At 38.3% G+C, this 25109-nt stretch overlaps 1 protein-coding gene across 1 annotated transcript in view; it reads right to left on the bottom strand.

The window, feature by feature from the left end:
• Window positions 1–387: 387 nt before the first annotated feature.
• The window catches only part of wb (wing blister), a 155227-nt gene continuing 130505 nt past the window's right edge, over window positions 388–25109 (bottom strand). The window contains exons 9-36 of the mRNA XM_074186832.1: window positions 22272–22592; window positions 21822–22215; window positions 19811–19935; window positions 19503–19672; window positions 18672–18849; window positions 18428–18534; window positions 17534–17714; window positions 16909–17048; window positions 16356–16583; window positions 16112–16291; window positions 14346–14644; window positions 13957–14206; window positions 13730–13895; window positions 13437–13658; window positions 12379–13327; window positions 11694–11935; window positions 11356–11634; window positions 11117–11298; window positions 10813–11054; window positions 10471–10683; window positions 10257–10413; window positions 7942–8346; window positions 6146–6543; window positions 4292–4592; window positions 3951–4238; window positions 3623–3791; window positions 2940–3299; window positions 388–1053 (exon numbers count right to left, since the gene is read on the bottom strand). Coding sequence (XP_074042933.1) covers window positions 905–1053; window positions 2940–3299; window positions 3623–3791; window positions 3951–4238; window positions 4292–4592; window positions 6146–6543; window positions 7942–8346; window positions 10257–10413; window positions 10471–10683; window positions 10813–11054; window positions 11117–11298; window positions 11356–11634; window positions 11694–11935; window positions 12379–13327; window positions 13437–13658; window positions 13730–13895; window positions 13957–14206; window positions 14346–14644; window positions 16112–16291; window positions 16356–16583; window positions 16909–17048; window positions 17534–17714; window positions 18428–18534; window positions 18672–18849; window positions 19503–19672; window positions 19811–19935; window positions 21822–22215; window positions 22272–22592 — 7295 coding nt within the window. The 3' untranslated portion in view covers window positions 388–904. The remainder of the gene's footprint in view (window positions 1054–2939; window positions 3300–3622; window positions 3792–3950; window positions 4239–4291; window positions 4593–6145; window positions 6544–7941; window positions 8347–10256; window positions 10414–10470; window positions 10684–10812; window positions 11055–11116; window positions 11299–11355; window positions 11635–11693; window positions 11936–12378; window positions 13328–13436; window positions 13659–13729; window positions 13896–13956; window positions 14207–14345; window positions 14645–16111; window positions 16292–16355; window positions 16584–16908; window positions 17049–17533; window positions 17715–18427; window positions 18535–18671; window positions 18850–19502; window positions 19673–19810; window positions 19936–21821; window positions 22216–22271; window positions 22593–25109) is intronic.

The raw sequence follows: 25109 nt of genomic DNA, 5'->3' as shown, positions 1-25109 counted from the left end.
TAACACTGGCGCATTCGCCAAAATATATAAAATCTGCTGAAAGTCTTATTTCTTTTTTGCTTCAAGTAAGAGGGTCCTGGTGAAAATAGTGAACTGAGCCCTTCAGTTTTTTTTTGAATAACTGTTTCTGTTTCGTATGTTTTGTAAAATGACTTGAGATTCATTAGGTTTAATATTTTCGTTGAAAAAATTTTCACTTCAAAGAAATTGCGTATTTTTGAATTACTTACCAATATTCGATGATATTTCATCAATTCTTTGAGTCAAATAATGATGGAAAGTTTGATGCCTCAGGGACAATGATTGCTTTTTTTGGACTCCAACTTTCTTACATTGTTACTTGATGTTACTCACTCTAGGTATGAGAGGACTATTGACAAAAAAAAATCACAGTGAATATTTCTTTATTCACATAAAAATAACTTTACAATACATTGTCCTTGTAACAGCTGAAATTCCCGAACTGAAGACCATCGATAATAAATTATAGTAAGTCAGCGATCAACTCAAAGACGTCGTCGAAAAAAAAAACACTTTACGAAAATATATACAAATAATCCACATAAACTACTTACATTACCTACACTAATTAATCTATGGCAGTTTTTTGAAAATTAAATAATTATATACATTAGATATGTACAATTTGTAATGACAATGAGGTTTTATAATACATTTCGGTATATAATACTATCGATTTTCGTTTGGTTTGGTTATTACAATTAGACTCCATAGTCTTGTAATTACTTGCAAATTATCACAAAAAAGTACCTTGTCATCATTCCTCTATGAAAAGTGTTCTATTTCGACTTCAACATCTTGCTCAGTTCACTTTTGAATGTACTTTTTTGAGAAAACTTACAAACATGAAACTGACATATGAACACCTCCAACAATTTTTTCTCTAGCTGTGATCTGTTGGACATGAATTCAAAGAAACGTTGTTCAGTTCTTTCATATCTGACCAGTCCATCACGTGGTTTTCTATTTTCAACTTCCTTATGCAGCCTTTGAAATTTGTTCCGGATTTTAAGGTACCAATTGGCGCTTCATCTGAAAACAAAAAATTTGAATTTTTGAATTTTTTAAACACTGTTGAAACACGTGTTTCGATTACCAAGTGATCGTCTTAAAGAGGAAGATCTAACAGTTTGATCTCCCTCTCGATCTTCAAGAGAAAAGCTTTAGAAAGCTTCTGTATAGCATGAAAAAGCTTCAGAAAGCTACCGTATAGCAGAGAAAAGCTTGAGAGAGCTACTGTATGTCAGAAGAAAGCTTGAGAAAGCTATTATATAGCAGATAAAAGCTTGTATAATAGAGAAAAGCTTGGAATAGAAAAGGAAAGCTTGGAGAAGCTACCTTATAGCAAAGGAAAGCTCGAGAAAGCTACTGTATAGCAAAGAAAAGCTTCAGAAAGCAATTTTGTAATAGAGAAGAGTTATTGTATAGCAGAGAAAAGCTTGAGAACCCTATTGTACAGCATGAAAAAGCTTGAGAAAGATACTGTATAGCAAATAAAAGCTTGAGAGAGCTACTGTATGTCAGAAGAGAGCTTGCGAAATCTTTCATATACCAGATAAAAGGTTGTATAGCAGAGAAAAACTTGAGAAAGCAATTGTATTGCAGAGAAAAGCCTGAGAGAGCTACAGTATTTCAGAGAGAAGCTTTTGAGAAAGTTATGTATAGCAGAGAAAAGCTTGAGAATGCTATTGTATAGTAAATTAAAGCTTGAGAAAGCTATTGAAGAGGAAAGGAGTTCGAAATAGAAGAGAAAAGCTTGGAGAAGCCACTCTATCGTGAAGGAAAGCTCGAAAAAGCTACTTTATAGTAGAGAAAAGCTTGACAAAGCTATTGTATAACAGAGAAACGCTTCGAAGAAAAAGCTTGAAAACGCTATTGTTCAGTACAGAAAAGCTTGATTGAGCTACTGTATGTCGGAAGAAAGCTTGAGAAAGCTTCCATATAGCAGATAAAAGCTTGTGTAGCAAAGAAAAGCTTACGAAAACAATTTTATTGCGGAGAAAAGCCTGAGAGAGCTACTGTATAGCAGAGAGAAGCTTGAGAAAGCTATGTTCAGAAGAGGAAAGCTTTAGAATGCAGATTAAAGTTTGAGAAAGCTATTAAAGAAGAAAGGAGCTTGAAATAGCAAAGTAAAGCTTGAAGAATCTACTCTATAGCGAGGGAGAGCTCAAAGAAGCTATTGTATAGCAGAGAAAAGCTTCAGAAATCTATTGTTTAACGAAGAAAAGCTATTGTATAGCAGAAAAAAGCTTGAAAACGCTATTGTACAGCATAAAACAGCTTGTGAAAGCTACCGTATAGCAGAAAAACGCTTTAGAGAGCTACTGTAAGTCAGAAGAAAGCTTGAGAAAGCTATAATATAGCAGAAAAAAGCTTGTGTAGCAGAGAAAAGCTTACGAAAACAATTTCATTGCAGAGAAAAGCCTGAGAGAGCTACTGTATTGCAGAGAGAAGTTTGAGAAAGCTATGTATAGCAGAGGAAAGCTTTAGAATGCAGATTGAAGCTTGAGAAAGCTATTAAAGAGGAAAGGAGCTTGAAATAGCAAAGGAAAGCTTGAAGAATCTACTCTATAGCGAGGGAAAGCTCAAAAAAACTATTGTGTAGCAGAGAAAAGCTTCAGAAAGCTATTGTGTAACGAAGAAAAGCTATTGTATAGCAGAGAAAAGCTTGAAAGAGCTACCGTATAGCAGAGAAAAGCTTGCGAAAGTTATTGTATAGCAGATAAAAGCTCGAGAAAGCTATCGTATAACGAAGCACGTGTCGCGGTTCTGCAAACCGTTTATAGTGAAAAATCCAAATAAATCTCATCAGTAAGTATTACTGGCGTTTGATCCCATCACCAAACCATAATTTTGTACACGAAACATTGTCTGTTTTGCACTTGTTTCAAACAAAAATCATTGAAATAATAACTCACCTGGCAATCCACCAATATACAAAGGCGCTTCCATCTCATCCATAGTGGAATTGATATCAGATTGCACCCAGCTCTTCCTGATTCCATCCACATTGACCGTGAGTTCGAAAGTGGAATACAGGGCAGTCACGTTGTGCCATCTGTTGTTGCACAGCGAGAAGTCCGAATCGAGATTATTGGTCACGTTTGATACTACTCCATTTCCTATGTTGACTGCCATGACCATAGCTCCGTTCTGTAGCTCCACCGATAGAGCTGGATAGTCGCCGTGATTTGAAACGCTCAGGAGAATGCCGTTTTGTTCTGAGGTGCGGAATTCGAAGCTGAGTTCCAGCAATTCGCTTACTTGGAAGTCTTCCTCTGTAATAATGTATGTATTAAGCGAAGATAGCCGTAGAGACGACACTTCCAAACCATTATTTTCAACACCTTGATACCTGTTTCAACCACCAAGTGATCATCTTCAAGAGAAAGATTACTTTTCCTTTCGAAGAAGGCCACTTGTAGGAAACGTTATTTCAGGAAGCTGGAGAGTCATGCAAAACTCATTTAGATTATCAATTATCTATCTGTGTTAACATTCAATTATAACAAATTATATTGAAGTTTTTGGTTCACTATTTCTATACATTTTATGGTTATTTTAGAAGGTCAATCGGACCCAAGATGAACGAAAAACTTACTGTATATAGCGTAAGAATCTCCGGCAAAATATGCTCCTTCTTCAACATTCGAGAAACAACGGGCGACATTTGAATGTATTACGTCTTTACCATTTTTCGAAAAAATATTCTCCTCGTTGTCGATTTTCAGTGATTTCATACAACCTCGGAAAGGATGGAGTCTGGTTTTCTGAAAAAATCAAGACAGGTTAGTTCGCCTGGTGAATGCCTGCCGAAAAAAAAACTACTTCCCCAGATTATATTAAGCTGGACATTGAATTATACCCGATAGACATTACAGAGGTTATACTTGCATGCATGCATCATCAGTAGGCTTGAGATATCTTACCAAATCCTTCAGCATCATGTATTCCGAATTGGATGGTACTCCTCCGAAGTATATCTCGTCCCTTGGTTTGATTCCCACACTAATTCTACTGGGTTTGGATTCCTTGTCAAGAATGATTGAAAGTTTCTTCAACTTCTTTGTTAGCCGTATGTTATGCCAGTCACCGTCATTCAGCTTTTGTTGGGATGCTATCGGCAGGGTTTTGATCCTCTTCTTTCTCCCACGTATGTTCAACCTCAGCTGGCCTTCTTTCAACTCCAAGAATATGTAGTTCATTTTCTTGTTGCTCTAGGATAAACAATAAATAACATTCGTTCGAAATCGCAGACTCTCACACTTACTGTTATAAATATCACTCCATTGGGATACACCGTTCTGAAGTCCAACTGTAGCAAATAGTTTGTTCTCCAGAAATTCGTTCTGATGCGGGTGTAGCTGTTGAACTTGTCACCAAATTTTACAGAATCATTCATTGTTTCGTAACTGTTGAGTTCCACGCATCTCTCCGTGTTTTGCATGGTGTTTGTCAATTTGAGCATGGTTAAACTTTTCACGTAGATGTTGGTTTTTGGAAGAGGTTTCTCTCTGCCTATTTCCACGTTGGAGAATCCTCTAACTGATGTTTCATTGAAAGTTAATAACCTGAAATAAATTGAAACTGTTAACTGTGTAGAGAGTAGATAATGCTGTCCAATAGCCTGAATATGAAAACCGCTTATGTTGGCCATTCCTATTGGCCCATTCGAGGTCCTATCTTGAAGACCACGATCTCAAGGGTTGCGAAGGGGGGAAGGGGCCAGCATCGGCTTTGTCTATCTACTGATCATTCAAAAGATTAACAATTCAAGAAACTGACAAATACAGAGCAACTTGGCCACGAAAGTCTGATTCGTTTTGCAAAAAAAAGAGCAAATGATGGGGAGTAGAGCACAGACAAAAGAGAGTGGAAAGTGAGGAGTAGGGGAAGGGACTAGACAATCGATAGAGAGTATAAAGTAGTTAGATCAGTTAGAGAGTGGAGAATGGTGAGAATAAAGCCTGGGCGAAATAAAGGGCAGGTTAGGGAGTGAATAATGGAGAAAAGATAATGAAGAATAGCAAAATCGTAGTGAAAAGAGAATGGAGGTCATAGCACGAACAAGGCTTTAGAGATACAGAATATGAAGTCGAAAAATAGAAAACAGAGAATGGGGAGTATAAAGTAGAGTAGGGAGAAAATAATTGAAAGGAGAAGATCACACTGAGAAAGGAGAAAAGAGAATAGATAACAGATAGCATGAAATAGAGATAGAACGATTCAGAATAGGTGGTGAAACGAATTGAAAAGAGAATAACGGAAAGAGGAGTTGGAGGTAGTGGTTAGAGAAGATACCATAACAGCTAGCAAACCGTGAGCAGTGGAGAATGGAAAGAAGATGATGAAGAGTGAAAAAGGGACACAGACAGCAACCAATGGAAAATGATCACTGGAGAAGTGAGATATGGTGAGGTAGAAGAGAACGAACCAGTGGAGAAAAAGGAAGAGTTAGATAGACTAGGCTATAGTTGTCTAAGGTAGCTTCTTGGTGGGGTATACAAGAGTGGAGTAAAGTACGATAGAAATAAGTTTCTCGAAACAAGAATGTAGTTCAAAACAAGCATATTTCCCAAACACTAGAAATGTAACACTATTCACGATGCACGCGCTGTGAAATGTTATGTTGTTTGGGAGCACCCAAATTGGCCTCTTCAGAAGATGAAATAGATAACTTGGTTAGTTTGAGCAGATTGGGGCAATTTTGGTGATTGGGAGCAGTGCCAGTGCTTGGTTTTGATTTTTTCTGCCGGAGACTTCAGTCCCCCCTTCCATCAGGAATGTATTGCAAGAAAAATGAAATGGTGATGTTTCTCTGCAGGAAAATACCTGACACGAAATGAAATTCCCCTGAGGAATTTTGGAAAAAAATCAAAGCGGATTTATGATGTGAAAGAATGATAAGATAGAAATAATTTTTTTTGATTGAGTCGGCCGTTACTAGATGAAGATCCATAGTGATTTCAAAAACTACACCTGTTTGTGGAGATCAAATCGTGATGGGTAGTTTCCATTTCTTCTACAATTCTTCAAAATGTTTCTTGAACAACTAACTTTTTCAATTTGTAATATGACATTGGATGTGCCTATAAAGTTTTCATTATTTAGTTCATGAACTAACCTGTCATTTATTAAAATATCCCGAATTCCTCCACTGAAACCCTTGTCTGATGATCCGATTTGAATCCAGTCTACACCGATTCTTCCTCTGCCTTTCAAATCTTCAGTCTTGCCATTAACTGTCAATTCTTTCTTGTTCTTGGCGAAGTTCAATTCAACGTTGTTGTAGTCGTTCAAAATGAGACTCGTACTATCATATCTTACACCGTTGATGACAATATTCAGCTCGCTGAGTGCTATATAATTGTCTTCATTATTATTATTCTTGAGGAATTTCATGATGAGTCCGTCTGAGCTGGTAGGTCTCAGGATGAAGCTGATGCTGTTGATCTTTTCCATGTGCGTGTTAATATCCATGTGTCCATTCTGGTGGATCCACACTTGACTAAAGTCTATTGCCTGAAATAGATTTTAGTGTACAGAATTACTCTAGTACAGATTCAAAACAATACCCAGCAAAACATATCGATTCTAGTGAATAAAAGCTGAGAGAAAATATATTTTGGAGATCAGGATGGGTGAAATTATTGAAAACGTCATGTTACTGATAGACTAGAAGTTGTTTTTCCTGCACCTGTATGAAGTTCTCTATTACAAACTTTGTTTTTTGACGTGAAACATCCATAGTCGCACGTGAAACCGGTTGCTGGTGTGGCGACGCATGCCTTGACGGCAGGTCACCATGCGCAAGTGGCTGTGCGATTCTCTTCCCAGTCAGTCTGTCAGTGATTCACTCTGTCAGTGCATCACTTAGTCACTCAGTCGGAGAGTAAGCCAGTCAGTCAGTGTGTCAGTAAGTCAGTCATTCAGTACGTCAGTTTGTCAGAGAATCAGTCAGTCACTCATTCGATCCATCCGTCTGTCCGTAAGTCAATCAATCAGTGAGTCAGTCGGTGACTCAGTCAGTAAGTAGGTCAGTGGGTCACTCAGTACGTCTGTCGATGAGTCAGTCAGCCGATAAGTTCGTTAATCAGTTACCGAGTCTGTTACTGAGTCAGTCAGTCGACCAGCCATTCGCTGAGTCAGTTGGTCAGCTCGTCAGTGAATCAGTCGATCAGCGAGTCAGTTATTCAGCTCGTCAGTGGGTCAGTCAGTGGGTCAGCAAGTCAGTAGGTGGGTCAGTGGGTCACTCAGTGGATCAGTCGGTCAGTCAATGACACAGTCGGTCGGTCAGTTCGTCAATCAGTTAGCGAGTCAGTTACTGAGTAAGTCAGTCAATCAGCCAACTAGTGAGTCAATTGGTCAGCTCCTCAGTGAGTCATTCAGTTGGTCAGAGAGTGAGTCAGTTAGTGGGTGTGCAAGTCAGTCAGTGGGTCGGCGAATCAGTAGGTGGGTCGGTGAGTCACTCAGTGGGTCACTTAGCGGGTCAGTGAGTCAGTCAGTGGGTTAGCAAGTCAGTCAGTGGATCGGTGAGTCAGTAGATGGGTCAGTGGATTACTCAGTGGATCAGTCGGTGAGTAAGTGAGTCGGCCAGTCAGTGGCACAGTTGGTGAGTTCGTCAGTGAGTCAGCCAGCCAGTGAGTCAGTTAATCGATCAGTAAGTTAGTCAGTGATTCAGTAAATCTATGATCAGTGGATAAGACAGTCGGTCAGTTAGTCAGTGAGTCAGTTAGTGAGTGAGTGAGTCAGTCGTTAAGTCATTGAGCCAGCGAGTGTCAAATTTCGGAAGACCCTATTGAAAAAGTATATAAGGATGCTGGTTTCTTGGGGCAAATGAAGAAAATGTTCAAATAAAAACAAAATCAAATCAAGTTTCGATATTAGATAGACAAATAATGATAAAAGTATGTTACTCACATCATGCTTAGTTTTCACCACTCCATAAGAAATAGTCTCATTCGTGAGCTTCTCCTTCTGCGAAGTTTGTCCCAGGAATCCCAACAGCGACGTACTGTTGATGGGAACACACAACCTATTGAACGTAGGTGGAACGCCCCCCAAGTAGTGTTTGGATTCCTTTATTTTGAAGACGTGTCTCCTATTCACCTGCCTGCTCACTATGATCGGTGTTTGACCATCCAAGACCAAGCTGTACGTTTGAACGCCGTTGTTGTGGGTCATACCGACTTCAACGACGTGTCTTTTTGCATCGTTCACTCTATGGTGGTGAGGTAAGAGGACGCTTTGGCCATTGCTGTGCTTTATGGCCAATTTGACGAGTCCATGTTCCAAGAAAAGTGCGATGAACGAGCAGCTCTTGTTCTGAAACAATGGAAAGAATTTATTGATAAAATTTGTTTGAGAAAGTGTGAACCATATTGGAATGGATGAGAAGAACATTGTTAACAATTCAGGATCTAGTTTTTCAAATGAGGCACTCGATTTTCAGCGGAGACGATCTGTGGAAATGATCATCTTGAAAACAAAGTCTTTGCTGTCCAAATCATCAGATTATCTATCAGGAAGAGTATACAAAGTATACTGTCCACCAAAGCTGGATGATCTAGCATCAATTTGCGTCGGCTTTATTCAAAATTTGAACATTTGTTCTGCACTGAAAGCTATGCATAAAGGAGGCAGGGGAGGCTAGTCATGTTATATGCAAATGTCAGACACAGGATCACGAGAAGGAAGCAACTTATGAACAGCTGAAAATACGAGGTTTGGCTAGAAAAAAAATTATTTTGTTCCCCCACAACTTCCACTTTATCAGCTACACTTTTCTCCCTCAACCTCTCAATTTTCCGTTCCAATTTGCCACTGTTTGAAGCAGTATTCTGAGACATTTTCTGAGAAACAGTTTGACGCCTCTGTCACTTTTTCTTTCACTGCTTCCACTGTATCAAATCTAGTTCTCCTCAATGCCCCCACCACTTTCGGTAACATGGAAAAGTTACGTGGAGCTAGATCGGATGAGCAGGGTGGATGTTTCACCACAAGGATCTCATGCTTTGCTTCGACTACTGAGCTATCAGTGACGTCTAAGTTGAAGCATTGTCCTGATGAAGGATCCATGGCTTGTTCTTCCACAATCTACTGGAGAGTGGCTAGAACCTCAAAATAATACCTTTCATTCACTGTTTGCCCTGCAGGGACATGAAGAAATTCATTGATGTTGTAAATAAATATTATCATTTTGATTTGACATTCCAAGTTTCTTCAGTTACGGTGACTTTGCATTGATTGGTGCTTAGATTCTGGGTCAAAGGTAAAGAACCATAATTTGTTCCATGTAATAACTCCTTTCAATGGTTTACGATCGTTTTTTAATAGTTTTCAAGGCATCGAAAACTTCTATTCATGAGTCTTCTTGTTTAGGCTTGAAGAATTTAAGCACCATTTGGAAACACACTTTTTTCATAATGAAATATTCAGTAATATTCGTCTAACTGGTTATATGTCGATTTCTCGAGGTTTGGAAACCACACGGGTACACAAATGGCGATCTTGACATATGAGGTTGCCGATTTCTTTTATGATTTGATCAGTTTTTTGAAGTTGAAGGACGTCTTGAGCGTGGATCATCTTCGATGTCTTCTCGTCCCTCTTTGAAACGTTTATACCACTCAAAAATCTGTGTAAATAACATTCGTCCTCATACACGTATTGCAAGAGATAATATGTCTGTTGCGGATTTATCGAGTTTCACTGAAAATTTCACATTGACAATTTAAGCAGATACACAGATCGAACAAAGGTGTGGTCCAACTGAGCAAGTGAGTGTCACCAACCGGCTAGATTGTAGAGAGGAAAGTCAAGCGACTTAGCAATCTGGTGTTTGACCTCGAAGCTTGGACTGTTTGCCTCAGTTATTTCCTAGCCACACCTTTTATAATGAAGAAAATTGTTGGAATAATACTATGAACAGAGGCAAGGAAGAGGGCAAGTCTTTCATAGACTTGGAAGAAATTGATGAGTCAGACTGGTCGAAGGTTTCTCCAGCTAGAAAAGCTGTCGTAAGTTTACAAGGTTGTCGAAATACCTAAAAAGGAAGAGTACAATTTAATGTTCGATCTAGTGAAGTGTGATACACTTATTCATCAAGCTTGAGAGGAAACATTCCCAAAACTTAAAATATACCTCATAATCTAAGGTGAACAACAGATTTGTAGGTTTAAGAGAACAACGAAGTAGAAGTTAAAGTTTCATACTATTATTAAATTTTTACTCACGTGTTCAGCGACGTAAATGGTACTGTTTTCATCGAATGTATTGAAAAAGAACTTCAATGCCATTTTCTTGGGATTCAAAGAATGGTTGATACCGTATTCACGATATCCTTTACCATTGAAGAAGCTGTTTCTGTCACTGTAGTCACTGATGATATCTCTGGAACGAAATGATTGTTTCAAGAGTTTCCACTTCACTACTGCCAATATTTCTTACCTTTTTTGACCCTTACACAAGCCGCTGGTAGTTCTGAAGTTCCACAGCCCAAAATTGTTTTCGTTCAAGAAAACTTTGGAGACATACGATTCATGAGTTGGTGCCTCCAAAGATCCGATTTCTATGTCATCTTCCGTACTAATGACTGTCATCCCCTCCACTCTTTCGCTTCTTTCAACCTCATCAAGTTGCACTTTCAAAAGAGCACCTACCCTGGAAAACGTTTTTGTAAACGAAAACTTGTTATAGACAAAAATATATTCAATTCAGTGATGGTCCCAAAACGGTTCCTTGTGGAACACCAGAAATTTCACAAATTGAACAGATTGGTTGGGTACTGACTTTTGCAAGTTGATGGTTCTCTGCTGGTTTTCGGAATTGGGAATTATGATTTCTTTTTCCTCCATCAACAACGTAGGTCGTCCATCTTGAACCATCAGCTTCAAAACTTCAACGGAAGATTTAGACCATTTGAAGAGCATGCAATTCCGGCATTTGAATGTGATAGACAGGCTCTGGAAGAGCTGAGATTCAGGTAGTCTGTAAGACATCAAGCAATTGGTCAGGTCCATGGCAACATCAATCTGAAAAGTAGGAAAGAATAATTTGAAAGGAGTATTTTGAACAGTTGGTAGATCATATTTACCACATCTATATGTTGCTTGGCTTGCTTGATTTTCTCCTCCAGAGTCTTCATTTTGTCTCTAAAACTTCTGAAGCTATCTACTCCTCCGTGGTTTTCAAGAGTAGCAAAACTAACAGGGGAAATATTCAGATCCAGTAATTTTCGACGGTTCGTTGCCAGATTGTCCAAAAAAGCAGCTATTTCTACAGAAAAAGAATTCCAAATGATTTATGCAGATTTTTTAAACATGAACCCTTTACCTTCTGGTGCTGTCAATTCAGAATATTTCTGATACTTCTTGGTCAGAACGAACTGTTTGTCGAAACTCATGTCGTCAAGCTGTTTCTCAATGTTTCGCATGTCTTCAGAGACTACGGTGGCATTTTTCATGGCTTCCTCAAGACTTGCCACTCTTTCTGACTGGGACGTGATTTCATTGTTGATTTTGTGGAGGATTTGAGTCAGATCGTTGTTTGACTTGCCGTTTTCCAGTATACCATACTTCAGTTTGACCAGTTTGTTCTGGATCTCTCCAAAGTCTACGGATTTTTCAATTGAAACCTAGATTGAGCAAAAACCATAACTATGTAAAACCTACTTTTTGATATGTTTTTCAGGTTGTTTATCCTCTGTTTGAGCCTATCGGAATAAGCGTGAGCCAAATTCGTTCTAACACCTAAGCTGTCCATTTTTTCAGGTTCGATGAGACCAATGGCATCATTCAGAATTTCTCTTGAGACTTTCACTGATGCTTCAGCTTCCTGGACGCCACTGACAATGGCTTCATATGCTCCACTGGCATTGATTTTTTTCCATTCATCTTTGGTGAAGTTGAATAAGCTGCGAACATTATTGGTGAGGAATGAATTGAAATAAATCTCTGCTTCCTCTCAGACTTTCAGAACACAGAGAAAAAATGTAATAAACTATCTTATTACACCAAGGTTGACAACAAAATACACCCAAGTCAGTCCTAATAGGGGTCTGTCAGTGACAGTTCATCTTATAGGGGGTGCAATATCATCAGTTTCAATGAGGTAATTAGTTGTATAATGATAATGAAATAATTCACTCAAATCCATCTCTACGAGATCTTCTTGTTTAGCTTTTGATTGAAAAAATCAAGCGAAGAAAGCCAACAAAGTTTAGGTAAAAGCTAAGACAGTTCAGAAAAGTGAAAAAATGAGTAGGGCAAGATGGGTGTCAAGGATCTTTATTTTTCAGTAGTATCAAAAATTTCAAAGTACGATAAAAATACGTGCAAAATATATTAATCAACAAACCTGTTATATTTATTGATTTTCTCATCCAACCTCTGAACATGTTCTATGGCCCTGGAGTGGAGCAAACCAATTTCTGGAATATCTTTCATCTGCTTCTTCACCCTGTCTTCAATTTCCTTGAACTCGGCGAAATCTTGAATTTTTCCTAACTCTCCATAGACTATGTGGAGATTGTCCTTTGCTTCTCCAATCGCAACATTATTCTTCATAATATTTCCCAAAGCAATCTCTATATTTTTGTTTTTACTCTTCAGAATCTCTACTTTTTCTTTCACCTTCTCCAATCCCTTAGAGTTTTCCAGATTTTTTATATCTGCGATCTTGGAGATGTTCTCCACGTGGGTACCAATATCAATGAGATCTTGTATCCTTCCTTTCAAGTCCACCAGCTGCTTTTCTGGTAATTCTGGAGGTAGTTTATATAAATTGTCAACTGTTTTGCTGACCTTGGCGCAAAACGAAAGAGCTTCATCTTGGTAGGCCGTGAACTGTTTTGAAACTCCCTCAATTTCTTTGAGTGTATAACGAGCCCTTTTCAAGGCCTCCTTCAAATTTACATGTTTTGTACCAAAGCTCTCAAGGCTCTGAATGAGGGTTATGAGTTTTCCACTGAGTTCCATAGACTCTTCAAGTAATCTACCAGATTTCTCGTAGATTTTGTCAGTTCTGCCAAGATTTTCTTCAGCAAGGATACTGTTCTTGCTCAGTTTTTCCTTAATTTTCGTTACCTTAGCTTCGTTGTCTTCTTTATCAGCATTTTCTGTGAGTAAATCAAGTTTTTCTTTTTTCTGATAGTACCTTGCTGAAAATTTCTTCAACTTCTCAACGTTTTCCGTTAGTTTTTTCCAGGGAGGACCGATACCGTTTTTGAATATCTCAAATAGGCCTTCAATGTCGTGTTTCAGCAGGTCTATTACGTCAAAGAGCTTCATTGTGCATTCATCACAAGCTAAAATCATACATGATTTTGTTTCATCAATTTTCGAAGGAGAATTATTCAATCTGATTGATAATTTTGGCAAAGCAAACGAATATATATTTGATAAAGTCAAACTCACTTTCACATATTCCGTTTTTGATGTATTTTCGTTCCTCCATGCACTGGTCGCATTTTGCACCTGTGAATCCCTGACCACAGGTACATCTTCCAAATTGATTGCAATTTCCTGGATCTCCTGGCACAATACCGAAGCGGTTGCAGTTACATGGCTCACAAGAAGTAGAGTTTTGTTTCCTGTAGAATCTCTCGTCACATTCCTCGCAGAAGTTTCCTGTGTAACCTGGCATAAAAAAATGATAATTTCATCAACTGAAGTTCAACTAGGATCTAAAATATACAACCAAGACTCACCTTCTTTACATTCACATTTGAAATGGTCTCCTTTGGGGAAACAACTCTTAGCATTGTTTTGGTCAGCAGAAGGACATAAACATGGAGCACAATTTCTATATTTATCCATGTAGAAGCCCTCAATACATGTCTCACAATGGTTGCCACTAGTATGTTCATCGCAGTTCTGGAAAAACCAATCGTTGATAGCACTTAGTTCATCATCTGTCGCATACTATTATTTTTACCTCACAAAACCCAGTCTCAGCATCACACTCGCTTGAGTGCCCTCCGCAGTCGCACTCTTTCGCAATTCCCACCACAACGTCAACCCAGGAGCTCTGCTGGTCTCTTGGGTAATACCTGTAGAAGCCTTCGTTGGGATCCTGGCAAGAAAGTCCTGTGTACTCCTCAGGACACTGACATTTTTCTATTGAGTGAGTAACAGGATAGGTGGACTCTTCATTCTCAGCCTTGTCCAACAGAACTTCTTTGATCCTGTGGAGGAGAGTTAGTACTATGAATTTGACAGTAGACAGAAAACATATAGTTGAAGGAACTATTCCTGAAGAGAAAAAAGTACTATAAGATACTCTAAATAGTGTACGACTGCTGAATAATCAATCCTATAAGTTACCTGTTGTTGGACTTGACCACGAAAGCCGTTACTTTCTGCAGAACCACCATGAAGCAAGCTCTGGTAAGGCGATGAACGCAGCTACTGGGAAAGTCTGTATTTCTTGAAACCACCCGCCAATTTTCCGACTCGACCAGTTGGAGTTCATTGTTGTTGCTTTCAGAATGTAGTTCTACAGAGTTTCCCTCCAAGAAGACATCAAAATAGCCACCTGGTACCTCTACAACCAGATAACCTCCATAAGATGAGGTAATATCTCCCATGAAGGTCGTTGGCAACATCAGCTCGTCTTCGGCAACCTCAACAGAAATTATGTGGAAGTATTAATTGAAAGTTCAGTTTGAGGATGACCAGAATGCACTTCAAGAACCTATATCAATAGTTCTCGAGATACATTCAATATCCCAACAATGGTGAAATATATTATCAATGTATATGGATAATCTTTTTAATAACCAGATACAAATTTCTACTGTGCCGCAGTTTTCTCACAGCTCCTTAACACTCTTGAGAAATGATCCCTCATAGCCCCCCCTAACGACCCTGAGAGATGTATTCTGACCTAGCAGACCAGAGCATCCGGAGGGACACGAGGTGATATGTCCTGTGGGGTCCAATGACTAATGGACCCCACTAGACATATAAGAGCATCCAGAGGGACACAAGGTAATATGTCCTGTGGGATCCAATGACTAATGGACCCCACTAGACATATAAGAGCATCCAGAGGGACACAAGGTAATATGTCCTGTGGGTTCCAATGACTAATGGACCCCACTAGACATATAAGAGCATCCAGAGGGAGACAAGGTAATATGTCCTGAGGGGTCCAATGACTAATGGACCCAGAGGGACAAGGTGATATGTCCTGTGGGGTCCAATGACTAATGGACCCCACTAGACATATAAGAGCATCCAGAGGGACACAAGGTAATATGTCCTGTGGGGTCCAATGACTAATGGGCTCCACTAGACATATTAGAGCATCCAGAGGGACACAAGGTAATATGTCCCGAGGGGTCCAATGACTAATGGACCCAGAGGGACACAAGGTAATATGTCCTGTGGGGTCCAATGACTAATGGACCCAGAGGGACACAAGGTAATATGTCCTGTGGGGTCCAATGACTAATGGGCCCCACTAGACATTATAGCATCCAGAGGGACACAAGGTAATATGTCCTGTGGGGACCAATGAATAATTGACCCCACTAGACATATAAGAGCATCCAGAGGGACACAAGGTAATATGTCCTGTGGGGTCCAATGACTAATGGGCCCCACTAGACATTATAGCATCCAGAGGGACACAAGGTAATATGTCCCGAGGGGTCCAATGACTAATGGACCCAGAGGGACACAAGGTAATATGTCCTGTGGGGTCCAATGACTAATGGACCCAGAGGGACACAAGGTAATATGTCCTGTGGGGTCCAATGACTAATGGGCCCCACTAGACATTATAGCATCCAGAGGGACACAAGGTAATATGTCCTGTGGGGACCAATGAATAATTGACCCCACTAGACATATAAGAGCATCCAGAGGGACACAAGGTAATATGTCCTGTGGGGTCCAATGACTAATGGACCCCATTAGACATATTGCCTTGTATCCCTCTGGATGCTCTGGTCTGCCAGGTCAAAATACATCTCTCAGGATTGTTGAGGGATCATTTCTCAAGAGTCTTGTGGGACTGTGAGAAAACTGCGGTACAGTAGAAAGCTATAGAATCTTCCAAAAGTTAAACCAGGTATAATACCTACTTGGTTGCTCTCTTCTATATTCCTCTCCAGCCTGGTGGTTTTGCTCCAATGATAAAGAGCGTCCTCGCATTGATTGCTTCTGCCGAAACAAAAACATTCAGTGCATCCTTGTGGATTATCTTTCCTCAGGCCGTACTTGTTTTCTTTGCAGGTGTTGCAGTTCTTTCCTTGGACGTTTTGCTGTGAAACACAATTGAACACATGACAATGAAGGCAAATTTATGAGTTTGTAGTAGATGCTTACCTTGCACAAGCAAGTCCCGTCATCAGCGCACCTGCAAAGGCCATTTTGGCACTGTCCTTCTTCGGTTCCTGTAGGGTCACATCCGCACTTTCTGCAGTTTGGATAGCCATAGTAGCCGTAGCTACATCTGTCGCATTTTTCACCTTCGAAGCCATCTTGGCAGGAGCACGTTCCTTTTGTTAAGTCACATTGAAGATCAGAACTACCGGTTGCTGAACATGCACAAGCCTAAAATGAGCATTTATGAAATTATATCTCATGGATTTGATGGCAGAATGCTTGATATTATAAATGTTTTTTACGAGTAATTTTACAAATTCCTTTTGATATTTTGCTGGAAATGATATTGAAGTAAGAGGTTACTTTCAGAATTATTAATCTACCACAGAATTTCTACACATCAAGATGAATTTGAGTCATCTGTGGTTTTTCCACGAGGATTGATTCTGGAACCACTTTGAACCATTGAACCAGGTTCACATTGTTTCAAGTCAATAATATGAAATAAATCTAGTACTTTTTATGTAGACAAACTGTAAATTATAATTTTTACCTTACATCCAATGGCCGGTTCGTAACCCCAAGCATTTGGTGAACAACGTTCACATAGACTTCCAGTAGTCAGAGGTGGACAGACACATTTTCCATTCGTTGGATCGCATATGTGGCCTTTTTTGTCACAAGGATCGCATTCTAGGAAAATTGATAGTTGAACAAACTTTCATCAGAGACAAATTGCTCAAAATTAAAGGAAGGATTCTCTTCGCAGACCTTGACGATTTAAAATTAGAAAATAGTTTCTAAGCAGAAGAGGAAATAAGAGAAACAGCTAAATGTTTTGCAAGAGTAGGAACATTAGGAATGAGTAGCAATGCAGATCTTCATGAGACCCTATATATGTTTTATCTAACAACATGTTATGGTACAGAGTAAACTAAACGCTATTAACTTTTGTAGTCTGTAGATCAAGCTTCATAGAAGAACTACTATTCACTTAATTTTTCGTATGTTGATGGTTGGGTAACAAAAATTAAATATTTGAACAATTCATCACAATTTCTGTTGTAAGTTGTCAATTGAACTGAATACCATTATCGTTTCTAAGACAGAGACAGATCTTGAATCAGAAATGACAATAAATCAAAATAACCTAGCTGAAAGAAATTGAGCTTTCTTACTTTTACAGCCAATCTTCACGTTTCCATAATGGCCTGGTAGGCAGATATCACACAAGTTTCCCGTCACTCCTGTTTTACACTGACACTGTCCAGTTTCTTTATCACAGTAGGTATCCCCCAAGGAACCGTGCTCGTTACACTTACATTCGACACATGTTTTGGATTGCTTCCAGTATCCGTTCTACAACAATATAAATTTAACAAGATTCAAAGCCAAAGAGTTAGAAATAATGTTTTGCGTGTTCGACCATTTTCCGCTATAAAAATATGTTGTATCCAATAAAAAAATCTTTTGATTTTCGAAACTGTAGTAAGAGATTTGAGCCGGTTCTAAGCCTCCCCCCACCACTATGAGGTCATCAATGACAAGTGGTGTAATTAGGGTGACCTTGAACGATATGTCTATGGCAGGATTAGTTTTGACTTTGAATGATATTTCTGATGCATAGCTTTAAATGTGTCCATAGGAATATTTTCTTTGTCTGAGACATTGGGGGTGTGTTTGTAATAATTGTTTGACCTTGAGATGGGCGAGATGACCTACAAGATGAAGCAGATTATCTTTCTTGTTTACTAAATATAAACTATCTTGTACAGAGTTCACATATCTGAACACCAAAAAGATCCTCCAACTAATGAGCAATCTAGTCATCTAGTCACTGAGTGGCAGTGGAGGAGAAGGGGGTAATGACATTGGAATTTGCATACACGGTGAAGATATCCGTCATGAATATGATGAATAAATTGCATACAAGGTAAATAGTGTGTTTAACATAATCCTTTATGTGTACTCTGTACAAGTTAGTTTGCAGTTTGTCAGTAAAAAAATATGATGCTATGTTGAAATTGTCCCTTTGATGAAAACTCATAACTTGAGATTACTGTTCGACTCACCTCACAGACAGCACAACTTTTCCCAGTGTAGTGAGGACTGCATACACATTCGCCAGTTTTGACATCGCACATGGGAAATTTTGAGCCATCAGGATCACACGTGCATGCTAGAACACGAAAAATATACCAAGAAGTATTTTTCCCAACCAAATACATGAAAACAGGAGCTGTGATAGCTTTGAAGATGACGCATCTTTGATGTTGCTTTGGATATTGAAGTTAATGAATAACTTTTTCTACTCACGTTGGCAGCCTGCTTCTGAGAAGCCGTAGTACAAATTTTGACATGCATCGCAATGGAAACCCTCGACTCCTGGTTGACAATCGCAAGTTCCAGTGTGGGTATCACATACTTCCGATTTGGATCCCATTGAATTACAGCTGCACGGTGTGCACAAGGCAGTGACGTTTCCATAACCAATCTGGAAATCGAGTTCAGTTTATTTTGAGATATATTCTGTTGAACATAATTTAAAAAGCGTCAGCATAACAGTTCAGATGGAAAGTTTGTAAGCTAATATAAAAAAATGAATAGTTTTTGATGAAATCTGATTTAATTATTCAATATAGTAGATTCCAAGGGCGATATAACGATTGTAGGGGTCATACGATTTTTCTATACCAGCGAGCATTCGCTTGAGATCTGAGAACAGGAAAAAGTCACTAGGGGCCAAATCTGGAGGATACGGTGGATGAGGAAGCAGTTCAAAGCCCAATTCATACAAATACGATGAATTAATTGTCTTGAATAAAAAATACTTTTTTTTTTCAAATGTTTTTTTTATATTTCGAAACACTCCAATAATGCTATGTGATAGTAGCTTTTTTATGGACAAATCCTGTAGTGCTTGTACATTTTCTTGTAATCAACAGAAGTTCCTTCACTCGAAATATTCTATCTCACAAACTGATAGTCCAATAGCTGTGAAATTCATACACGTGTCTTTTGAAGGTTAGAATCAACTTAAAATCATATTGAGTCGGTACTAGTAGCGTCACCTGCGTGTTGGCATACGAATTATTCAGTTCATCTTATATTTATGAACTGCACTGAAATCGAAAATATTATCATTACCTCACATTTGTCGCAGGTTCTTCCCGTGAATTTGTCTTTGCAGTGACACTGTCCAGTATTATTATCACACTGTTTCGTGATTGAACCAATAGGGTCGCATTCACAAGCCTTACAGTTAGAGAGGGAAGGCTCTCCGTAATGTTCGGGTTTACATTTCTCACATTTCCAACCTGAAATAAAAGAAATTGTCAATAATTTCACCCACACCACCTTTGATGGATCACTGGTAATATATGTGGCCACTGAATTTCAAACGATAATTCAATTTCTAGTACTTTAGGTTCAAAACTAGTTATATGGTTATGTACCCTCAGTATTTCCTTTGCAACTCAAACACTGGCCCGTTGTTCTATCACATGGTCCACCATTGCAGTCACATAGTTGGCAGTTGCTGCCGATTTCCATAGGATTTCCATAGAAACCATCGTCACATCTACAAAAAATACACATGATGTCAGTAAAGTGGGAAAGTCATGTACTGTTCAATTTTTGGTACATCAGGGAAGTTGAAGCAAGACATTTAGAAGGGTTTCAATAACATCTACACTCGATAAATAAAAAAAAACAAATGTTATTAAAGTTTTTGCATTTGCAGCCATTATTTACGCCTTCGCCATATTATAGCGAAGTGCGCACATATTTTGGCGAAGTCGCCAATTGACATAATATTTAAAACTGAGTCTAGAATAACTCGTGAACGGTGATAGATTAAGAGTGGATCGAGTGCTGGCGAAGTTGACTATTTTTGGACGCTATTGAAGGATACCAAGAATACCACTTTTGATTCTTCGAATAAACGAGAAGAGAGCTTTTTGATCAATCATGAATAGATAAATGTCTTCTATTATATAAATAATTTCAAAACCAGTACTTCTGCTTTTTCCAAAAAATATTCGTTTTGTATTACAGTAAAATATGGTTACTTTCAGAAAAATTGAATTGACGTAATGAATCTACACTATTTTTTAAAGCATGAGGACACCCATTTCTCAGAAACAGTTTATATAAGTATTCAGTGGAATAAAATTGAAATTTTTGCGGGATAACAGAATATTTGGTACTTTCATTCGGTTCCTATCATTAAAATACTGATAACAGTTTTCCATAAACAGAACTCAAACTTTATGAATTTCTCTGCGTTGCATACCTACCAAGAAACCGTACAGTATTTTTGCCGACGAGATGATTTGTTTGGTACATGTTGGAAATCGCAAGGTGAAATGTAAGACCTCGCTTGTCCTTAGTCCGCATACTTACATCAATGATTTCATCAAATTTGTGTTGAAGGGATTCCTCCTGATATAGTCATGTTCAATATCAAAGTTGTTTATGAACAGGACAAATTTACTCTACTTATCACTGACGTGTGAGTTTGCTCCTTTTGCATCTATATAAATTTATCCAGTACAATTTAAATTCTGTAGATAGTGGGCTTTAGCGACAACCTAAGTGTCAATGAGTCAAAGATATTTGATTTTTGTGGCCTCTGTAATTTGTATTATTTCAGACGATCCAATAAGTTGTTGTAAAACGGGAGCCTTCACCAAAATGAAGACTTTTCAAATTTTTGGCGAATGCGCCAATTTTAGTGCATGTCCAATGTGCCAGTTTTCAAGGAAAAAATCCCCCAATCTCTAATTTCTCCTCAACAGGAGAATTATTGTTTGAATTCATTTGTTTCAACAACCAGGCATTCGGTTATATTACACAGAGCAATTACACATATCAATTCTGACTCTAAAATTGTTATTGAAAAAGTCACACCACAGAGCATCCATTTTCTTTGCGCTGGCTCACTATCTCCGCATCATTATTATTATTATGTGATTTGAATAATCTTATTATGATTGTTAATTATTAATTTGTCGTGAATATAAGATTTTCAGTCAGTACTAACAACACTGTGAATGTATATGCGAAAGAATCGATTATTCTGTTTTTGTTTCAGAGGGCTCTTTTTTGGTTATTGAAAAAGTAGTTGATTGATTTTTCAGCGTGTGGCAAGACTTCATTATTCTCTTCGGTTAACTGATAAATCTGTCAATTAGTATTCAAATTCCACGAAAGATTTTATCAACCAATACCAAAAACTTCTTTCATTCTTCTTTAATACTTTCCCTCAATGCAACTCCAATTAAATAAACTGAAAAGTCAAAGGACGAGGCCAGCAGTTTTGATAATACCAAAGAAATGATGATTTTAAATTTTTTTGGTCCTTCGAGCCGGATGTTTTTTTTATATTCGAGTTATTAGTACTGCTGTTTTTATGTGTAATTCCACTTTCTTACGGAAATAAATACTATGAACTGTTTCACTCACATTTCGCAATGATCCCCAGTATACCCCTTAGGACACTGCGTACATACGTAGGTCTCTTCGGCGTCCAACTCCTCGGTAAAATAATCCAGTTGACAACTAGGGCTGAAATTGTTGTCATCGTTCAACAACGGACAAGCGCATTTCTTACAGTCTTCGGGGGTTCCCCTGGTGGGGTTGCCGTAGAATCCAGGGGAGCAACGCTCGCATTTTCTTCCTAGGGTATTGTGCTCGCAGAAGCACTCTCCAGTGGTGGCGTTACAGGTGGGGGAATGGCCGTTGCAGTCGCATTTGGCGCAGAAGGCGTCGGTGGAAAGCGTTGTGGAGGTGAGGGATGTGTTGGTGTAGATTCTAACGTAGCCGAAGGAGCAGGATTCGCAGGAAAGACCGGTGTATCCTGTGGGGAATCCGAATAATCAGAATTACAATTTCAATTGACATTTTCATTCTCACCTGAAGGGCATGAACATTTTTCCACACTGCTGTAGATGTCCTCCTCTTCACCCAGATTTAGTGTCGCTTCCTCTAGCAGCGCTTCGATTTGATCGGTGTGGAACGTCGAGCGGAGCAGAATATACTTGACGTCGGCTAACACGCTAAGAAACTCGCTTCTACTGACTTTTCCACCGTGATAGATACTGGGATCGATTTCAGTGATATCTTTGATATCCTCAGGTATGTGAAACCAATCCGGTTCGCTCAGTTTGATGTGGAAATCTGTGTTGGAGGAGGTGTGGCTGTCGTCTCCGTGTGCAATTTTTAGTCCGTTAGTGCCTGAAAATAGACAAAATGGTTGTTGAGGTTGAAAATTATTGAAAACTCTTCAGATAATCTTCAATCACATGAGTTATGAATAAGAACTTTGGGAATATCACAAGTTAGGACTCGTATTGTCTGAAAATATGTTGACAGATTTGAAATCTATCATATTTATGATAATAACACTAATGTTAATTCAAATAGCCATCCTAATTACCATGCATAGTTTACAGGTCTTAGGGCAATCGATCTTGAAAAGAGTTATTAGATAGGTTAGGTTAGGTTAGGTTAGGTCAATGTATTCAGGCAATTATTGAAAGTTCCGCCATTTTGTAGTAGTTGAAGATATTGACATCATATCCTAGGGTTGTGAAGCATTTGTCAGGAGCTTCTGAAAGATATGTCACGGGACTCCCCTTCCCAGGGACAGATATAGCCATGAGAATATTTTTTTATGATTTCAACAATAAAGTGCCGCCAGATGAAAGAAAAACAAATAGCGTAAATATTTTTAATGAAAATAACGGAATTACATTCAAGTTTTCACGCAAATTAACTAAAACTAAGACCTAATATTTCAATTTGAATGTTAGTTGGCATGGAAATGATATTACAGTTTGACACTTGTGAAAAATTTAAGTGTACTATTGTCAACAATATTCACCTTACAGTTCTTCGAATTATTCTGTGTCATGGCTGCAAGATTGAGCGTAAGAGAGAAAATTGAAATTGTACGCCTTTCGGGAGATGACGTTAGAAGTGCTAGAGAGGTTTGTAGAGTATTTAATGAGAGACATCCAGATCGTCCTCGTATTAGCTGCGGTACGGTAAATAAAATAAATAAAATATTCAATGAAACTGGTGCAGTATCAAAAATGATGTTGAAAAGTAATCCTGTACAAAAACGAAACAGGAAAGACAGGAATGATCAAATCGTTTCAGATTATTTCGGAAATAATCCTAATATCAGTATAAGGAATGCCACTTTAGATTTGAATATTCCACGAGAAACTATTCGGAGATGTCTTAAGGCGAAGAATATTAAACCTTTCAAGCCAAAATTGTTACACACACTTCAAGAAGGCGATGAAGTAAGACGCCTGGTATATTGTTTATGGGCCCAAGGGGAATATTTAAACAATAGAAATTTCCTAAAAAATATTTTATATACCGACGAAGCCACTTTCACTACAAATGGAGTAGTGTCATCACAGAATTGTCGCTATTGGGCAGCGGATAATCCTAACTGGGTAATAAACTGTACAAGCCAGTATTCCCAAAAAATCAACGTCTGGTGTGGGATATTGAACGAACGAATTATTGGTCCTTTCTTTTTTGAGGAAAACATTAATGCGCAGAGGTTTTTAGAATTTTTAAACACAGAGTTTTGGGATCAATGAACGATCAAATTTAATTGTCCAGTTAGATGGGTGTTCAGTTCATTATGTCAGAGCTGTGAGGCAATGGCTTAACAAACATTTTCCAAACCGATGGATAGGCCGTGGTAGTCCGTTTAAGGAGTGGCCACCCAGATCTCCAGACCTCACAGTTTTGGACTTTTTTCTCTGGGGACTTCTCACACAAAAGGTTTACAAAAACCGCTCAAGAGATAGAAATGAACTTTGTGCAAGAATTCGACAGGTATGTGCAGATATTAGCCCTCAAGAACTAAGGAACGTAATCAGAAACATTCGTAAGCGCTACGACACATGTAACAAAATACGTGGTGGATTAGTAGAGGCTACTAGAATATGAGTTAGAATTAATTGTTGCACAGAATCGAAACATTTCAATAGTTAGTTATTAGTTACGTTTATTAAAATATTTTGCTTCATTGTCAGTTGAATTGTGTGAATGTAATTTCGTTATTTTCATTAAAAATATTTACGCTAATTGTTTTTTTTTCATTTGGCGGCACTTCATTGATGAAATCATAAAAAAATAATATTTTGTGACTGTTAGCTGTGTGAGTTTTCGAATTTTTAAGTTGTCATAACTTTGTTAATAATGAATATTTTTCCATGATATTTTGGTCATACCTATTTAGAGGCACTCTGAATCCAGTGGCGTAGTGATTTTCTCAATAAAAAATCGCTAATAAAAAATCCCGATTTTGGACTAACAAAAAATATCGTAGTATGCCCTGAAACTTTGATAAACATTTCAAATTTTGTCCCAAGGTAGACCTTTTAGTACTTGACATTTCAAAAAAAAATTATCAAAATCGGTTTACAACTTCAAATTTTAGGGGGGTGTTTCCATTAAAAATGGGTCACACTGTATATGCTGTATTTTTAACCATCCTAAATAACGGAGGTTATGCTGAAATGTGGGAAGTCATAAAAATTCGTTATTCAAATGTACTTAGCTCACGAAATTTTAACATTCACCTTATTTTTTTGACATAACTTGTATACCAACATTCCAAATATATTCAGAATTTCATTTTCAACAACAGACATCCAGTGCTAGATTCATGGAAAATGGGCCGTCCTGTATATTAAATGACTTCAGAAATATCTATGTATGCCC

The sequence above is a fragment of the Leptinotarsa decemlineata genome, unplaced genomic scaffold (assembly GCF_025532065.1).
Source record: "Leptinotarsa decemlineata unplaced genomic scaffold, Ldec_3_MD MMD2_P_RNA_scaffold_5, whole genome shotgun sequence".
NCBI classification, from domain to species: domain Eukaryota; kingdom Metazoa; phylum Arthropoda; class Insecta; order Coleoptera; family Chrysomelidae; genus Leptinotarsa; species Leptinotarsa decemlineata.
This window is presented reverse-complemented; position numbering and strand designations above follow the sequence as displayed.